General features: G+C 61.7%; 1 protein-coding gene across 1 annotated transcript in view; it reads left to right on the top strand.

Annotated features, from left to right (window-relative positions):
- The window catches only part of MUC5AC (mucin 5AC, oligomeric mucus/gel-forming), a 31,839-nt gene extending 27,001 nt beyond the window's left edge, over window positions 1–4,838 (top strand). The window contains exons 37-50 of the mRNA XM_012813313.1: window positions 235–457; window positions 888–1,066; window positions 1,325–1,412; window positions 1,488–1,591; window positions 1,698–1,729; window positions 2,060–2,231; window positions 2,434–2,535; window positions 2,647–2,684; window positions 3,065–3,187; window positions 3,271–3,369; window positions 3,554–3,673; window positions 3,861–3,924; window positions 4,024–4,138; window positions 4,541–4,838. Of these exons, the coding sequence (XP_012668767.1) occupies window positions 235–457; window positions 888–1,066; window positions 1,325–1,412; window positions 1,488–1,591; window positions 1,698–1,729; window positions 2,060–2,231; window positions 2,434–2,535; window positions 2,647–2,684; window positions 3,065–3,187; window positions 3,271–3,369; window positions 3,554–3,673; window positions 3,861–3,924; window positions 4,024–4,138; window positions 4,541–4,838 (1,757 nt within the window). The remainder of the gene's footprint in view (window positions 1–234; window positions 458–887; window positions 1,067–1,324; window positions 1,413–1,487; window positions 1,592–1,697; window positions 1,730–2,059; window positions 2,232–2,433; window positions 2,536–2,646; window positions 2,685–3,064; window positions 3,188–3,270; window positions 3,370–3,553; window positions 3,674–3,860; window positions 3,925–4,023; window positions 4,139–4,540) is intronic.
- The last annotated feature ends 1,351 nt before the right edge of the window (window positions 4,839–6,189 follow it).

Raw genomic sequence — 6,189 nt, 5'->3', positions numbered from 1 at the left:
AGGGAGTCTCACACCTGAGGCTCACACCTGTCTGTCCTAGTGGCTCCTGTGACAGTATCTGCTCTGGGTGTGACATCAGTGCAGGCAGAGGGAGGGCAGGGCCCTTATGGTCCACTGAGGGGTGCAACCCTGAGACTCGAGGGCTCCAGGACCAGTGTGGGGACACTGAACCCTAGGAGGGTGGGGCCGGCTTGCTCTGCCATTTAGTGGCTGACCCCCCACACATCTGTCCAGGCACCTGCACCAATGACCAAAAGGATGATTGCCGCATGCCTGGGGGGGCAGTGGCTGCCTCCTGCTCTGAGATGTCTGGCCTCTGGAACGTGACCAACTCTGACCAGCCATCCTGCCACAGGCCTCGCCTGGCACCCACAACAGTGGGGCCCACCACTGTGGGGACCATGACTCCGCCCCCTGAGTGCCTGCCATCCCCAATCTGCCAGCTGATTCTGAGCGAGTGAGACTGTGGGCAAGGGGGTGGTCCCACTTATCCCACCCTTCCAAGGGCAGGTGGGAAGAAATGGGTCTTCGGGGGCTCCTTGCCCATGCCACGGGTTGTCCCTAGGGCTCCTAGCAGGATGGTCATCTCTGAGCCTGTCTTCAGGCTCACTCCTATAGATGGGGACATTGGTCACTGTCCCCAAGCAGCACCCAGGTGTGCAGGGCCAGGGCAGCCCAGTGGAGGAGGATTTATAGGAAGGATTAGGTGGGGCATCCAGACCCTGCTCTCACCTCATGCTCGTCCCTTATCCTGAGACAGGGTGGCTTGGCACACAGTGGGGACCCAGAGACCCACAGGGCTCACTCAAGGGAGCATTGTGCAAACAGGTCGATGCCCAGGGATGCCTGGTAGGGCCACACGACAACTGAGCCATCCCTACCCATAGGGTCTTCCAACTATGCCACACCATGATCCCCCCATGGCCGTTCTACGAGGGCTGTGTCTTCGACCAGTGCCACATGCCCGGCACTGAGGTGGTGTGCTCCGGCCTGGAGCTCTATGCCTCACTGTGTGCCTCCTACGGCGTGTGCATCGACTGGAGGAGCTGGACCAACCACACTTGCCGTGAGTGCCTGGCTTGGACAGCCACTGCCCTCAGGCTGCACTGGCTGTGAGGGGACAATGAGGGTAGCTTCCTAGAGGAAGAGGGAGGCCTGACCCAAGCACTGTGCACTCAGTTCCCTAAGAGAAAATATGGGCCCATGGCCTAAAGTGCTGGGGAGTGGTGGCCATGGGCACCTCCTGAGGGGGCGCTTGTGCTCAGAGGCCCAAGAGGCTCTGGGCTGAGCCCTTCTCCTTAGGTGTGACCTCCCCTCCCAACAGCATTCACCTGCCCTGCTGACAAAGTGTACCAGCCCTGCGGCCCCACCAATCCCTCCTATTGCCACGGGAACGACAGCGCCAGCCTCATGTATGTGCCTGCCCCTCCCCCACTAGGCGCCTCTGCCCCAGAGCAGGGCCACCACCAACCCTCTGCTCCCCACAGGGTCCTGCAGGAGGCTGGCCCCATCACGGAAGGCTGCTTCTGTCCCCGTGGCATGACGCTCTTCAGTGCCAGCACCCAAGTCTGTGTGCCCATGGGCTGCCCCAGTACGTGCGACCTGGGTGTGGGCTAGGGGGTGTGGCAGAGCCCAGGGCCCACTCCAGTCCCTGACACACATCTTTCCCAGCTGACCTTGCATCTCTTTGCCTCCAGGGTGCCTGGGTCCAAATGGAGAGCCGATGGAGGTAAGCACTGGTCCAGCCCCAATCCTGGGCCACAGCAGGGACAAGGCACTCAGAGGAAGGGCGAGTCTAGACGAGAGCCCAACAAGATGAGGGGCTCCTCTTCCTGCCTGCCTTGTGGATGGAGCCGGAGCCCCATTTCCCCTGGGGCAGCAGCATGGAGCTGACCCTGAGGCTGCCCATGTCTTCCCTCCCTGGGCACCCTTGCCCCACTGGGACATGTGAAGGCATGGGGCCCTTCTGAAGCCCCCTTCCCTAGCGTTCCCCAAGGGCCCCTCAGCTATAGGTTGCAGCTGGCCATGGGCTGGGGCTCACGCATCCCTTACCTTGCAGCCGGGCCAAACCATCAGTGTCGACTGTCAGGAGTGCACCTGTGATGGGGCCACTTGGACCATGACCTGCTGGCCAAAGCCTTGCCCACTGCCCCCCATGTGCCCCCTGCCTGGCTTCGTGCCTGTGCCCATGGCTCCGCAGGCTGGCCAGTGTTGCCCTCAGTACAGCTGCGGTGAGCCCTTTGCTGTGTGGTGATGCCGGCTGCCCTGCACAGTCTGGGGTGGGGGGCTGAGCCTGGCCCCTCCAGAAGGCCTACCCTTTGGGGCCCAGGGTGAGGGAGGGTGGCCAGCATTCCTGGAGACCCCTGGGAGGTGGGCCTTTGGCCAGGCTAGGGGCAGGTGCAGACTCCCTCCTGCCCTCCTCCTGCCCTATAGCCTGCAACACCAGCCACTGCCCCAAGCCTGTGGACTGTCCCCAGGGCTCCCGCCCAATCCTGACCCATGAAGAGGGGGCCTGCTGTCCAAGCCAGAACTGCAGTGAGTGTCCCAGCCCTGTTAACCACCCAGACCCTGTGGTCCGGGGTGCCAAGAGGTGGGGAGGGGCTGGTGGCTGCCAGTTGGGTGCAGCCTGCTTGTCTCTCCCAATAGGCTGGACGGTCTGCCGTGTCAATGGGACCCTGTACCAGGTGAGACAGCTGGGCTCAGAACCCATAGCCCATAGGGACTGAGCCCCCTGCCTGCCTTGCTCTCCTACCAGCCCACAGGGTCTCTGCAGACACTGGCACTCAACTCCCCTGGGACCAGGGCACTGTTTTTCTTCCAGGTCCTGGAGGTGTAAACTTGGCCCAGGTCTCTGGGGCTCTGGTCCCTTAACACCTACAGCCCCTCCAGCGCCCCCCAGAGTGTGTAGTCTCACTGGGGGTGTAGCATGGGGCTCTGCCCTCAGGATGTGGACTCTGGGCTAAGGTCTCTGTACAGGGGTTTCTGCCAGGGATCCCCCTGGGAGAGGTCAGCCTGGCAGGGGGCCCAGCACACTCACTAATGTCTGTCCACTCCAACTCTACAGCCCGGTGCAGTGGTCTCCTCGAACCTGTGTGAGACCTGCAGGTGTGAGGTGGACGGCAGCCCCCAGGCGGGCACACCTGTGGTCAGCTGTGAGACCCAGATCTGTGACATCCACTGCCCTGTGGTGAGTGCCCACCCTGGCCTCCTCCCGTTCCACCCCAGCAGCCAGCCAGGGGCTCAGGTCACATGTCCACCCCCTCCCCACAGGGCTTCAAGTACCAGGCACGGAGTGGACAGTGCTGTGGCACCTGTGTGCAGGTAGCCTGTGTCACCAACACCAGTGGCACCACTGCCCACCTCTTCTATGTAAGTAGCAGCTACCATGTGCGCTGAGAGGCCTGAGGGGTTCTCAGCTGGCAGGGTTCTGGCACACTGGGCATTTGGGGAGCTGGTAAGGTGGAGCCTGAGCCCCTAGGCCAGGGGAAGGCAGGCAACAACAGATGGGGGTGCCAAGGGGAGAGAGTCACCTATGGGCCCGGCTTCCTTTCAGCCTGGGGAGACCTGGTCAGATCCAGGGAACCGTTGCGTGACCCACGAGTGTGAGAAGCACCAGGATGGACTTGAGGTGGTGACCACAAGAAAAGTGTGTCCCCCAATCAGCTGTACTCTGGTGAGTTCTGGGCCCCCATCCCAGCCAGGAGTTGCCCCACAAGGGGTTGGGGAACTGTGATCAGCCTCATGGTGCCAGCAAGGATGTCACCTCCTGTGTGAGTGCTATCGTCCCCATCTGAGCCTGGCCCAACTCCAGCCCCCATTTCTGGGCAGCCTCCCTGCACTGACTGGCCCTTGTCCCACAGGCCCAGGCCCAGCTGAATGAGGATGGTTGCTGCCTCTTCTGTCCCCCGCCCCAGCCCCAGAACAGTGAGTGTACCAGGCTGCTGGTGGGGCCTACCTGCCTGGGGAGGTCCATGGAGTGGACTGGCTGGCCCTGACCCCTACACCACCTTTGTCTTTCCCTAGAGTCGATCTGTGCTGTGTACCATAAGTACCAGGTCATTCGGCAGCAGGACTGTAGCTCTGCCCAGCCTGTGCGCCTGGCCTACTGCCAAGGCAACTGTGGAAACACTGGCTCCATGTATGTAAGCCCCTCCCTCGTCAGCCTGGGGGCTCTTGGAGAGTGTTCAGAGAAGACAGGATTGGCAGAAGGGTATAGGCGGGCCCCTAGCATTAGGGACGCCAGACACATGAGGGGCAGACCCATGGAGGGACCAGAGGGCAGCCCAGGGTAGGGTAGGGCTGGGGTAACAGGGCTCTGCTGTTAATGAGACCACCTTGATTACTTGCTGCAGCCACTCTGTGTCTGTCGCTAGCTCCACATCAGAACATCACAGCAGTGGCTGAAATCAGCCTGGGTGGAGGTGTTTCCAAATGAGGTGGGGGTGATGAAGTCACTTGGAGCCTAGCGTGGTATCCAGCATAAGGCCAGAGGCTGGGCATCCCCAGGGAGGCCACAGTGCTGAGCAGGCCCTGCCCACAGGTACTCCCTGGAGGCACAGGCACTGCAGCACAGGTGTGCTTGCTGCCGGGAGCTGCGAGCCTCGAGGAGGAGTGTGACCCTGTACTGTGCCGACGGCTCCCGCCAGGCCTTCAGTTACACCGAGGTGGAGGAGTGTGGCTGCGTGGGCCAGCACTGCTCCTCGCCAGGTGACATCAGCCACTCTGAGGAGCCAGAGCCTGAGCAGAGTGAGGAGGACCATAACCAGGATACAGAGGGCAGTGGGCAGGCAGGGGCCCAGGTCTCCCCTGCCCACATACCGGCACCACCGGCCTCCTGACCCACCAGAGAGAACGTCTTTTACGTCCTCCCGTCTCAGCCCCTGAGGCCAGAGGAACTTGTGCCCTTGTCCAAGTGACTGTCATCCAGAACCCAGTCCACCTGCCACGTGCACTTCCAGCGTCCACACTGGGCTGGCCCCTCCTGCCTGGACCCACCTGCTGAGGAAGAGCCTGGGGCAAGGGGATTCCTCTGGCCTTCCCATTTGGGACTGAAGCATCATGTGAGGGTCTCATGAGTGACTGTCACTGGACATGGTCATCAATTGCTTGGTGGCTGCTGGGAAGTAGAGCCTCACCCCTACCTCAGCACCAGACCTGTGTCCCCTCCTCAGGAAATGGCCAACCTGGTTCATAATATACTTTGAGCATTTTGCAATTCTTGGACTCTGAATTTTTTGGCTTATCCATGAAACCCAGGAACAGGGCAGTGGCAGAGCAGGGCATGGGGACTGGGGTTAGGGGGCTGCTCAATCTGTCTGCTGGGCGAGAGCAGGCCTGCTCTTAGGGCTGCCTCAGGAAGTCACCATGACTCTGCAAAGGTCAGTGAGGGTCCAGCTGCAGTCTCAAGTCAAGGAGGCTCAATGAGTGAGGGGTGAGAGTGAGCAGATGAGTGAGTGGTGGATGAGTGGGTGGAGGGCAGGGGGCGGGCATCAAGAGTGAGCCCAGGAGGGCTGGGCCAGGAGGGCCTGTGAAGGGCTGGGGGAGGAAGCATGTGCCCTGGGCATAAAGCTTCTGGCCACCTGGGGAGGGGCAGGTTGGGGTGAACTTGCAGGTGGGTGTGCAGGTGGGCCTGCTGGCTGGCTCCAGAGAGGGGTGGGTGGGACTCTAAGACCTGTGTCTCTTCTGGGACCGCTATGACCCTCACTATCCCACCTTCACCTTCCTGAGGCCTGGCCCACTCTCCTGTAGAGGTGGGTATGGAGACAGACACCCCTGGCAGCACACTGGGCCTTGGCCACAGGGCAGCACTGGCTCTACGTCCCAAGAGCTGGCAGAGGCATCTGGAGGATGGGCTACACCAGGCAGGGTGGGGCTTGGAAGGCTGTGGTCAGCTGCCATCAGCCCAGGGCCAGGTTGACATCCCACACTCAAATGCCACAGGGTTCAAGGGCTCCCCAGCCCCTTTCTAGGGTGGGTGGGGGGGGGAAGTGGCCCCCAGGGCAGAAGAGCCAGAGGGCAGGCATGGTCCAGATGGACAGTGCTGGCCACCTAGGGACACACTGGGTCCTGCCTGGCCCCCATGCCCCTCTGTCTGGGGCAGAGGGTGCAGAGCAACCAGGAGGATATTGGTGGTCCAAGATGGTAGATGTAGTAAGCTGGCCTCATGTTCTCTGCCTGAGTGTGCAGTTC

Source organism: Otolemur garnettii, unplaced genomic scaffold (assembly GCF_000181295.1).
Source record: "Otolemur garnettii isolate 467f Iridium unplaced genomic scaffold, OtoGar3 scaffold00260, whole genome shotgun sequence".
In the NCBI taxonomy this organism is placed as follows: Eukaryota; Metazoa; Chordata; class Mammalia; order Primates; family Galagidae; genus Otolemur; species Otolemur garnettii.
Note: the sequence above shows the minus strand (reverse complement) of the source record. Positions and strands in the feature narration are given on the sequence as shown.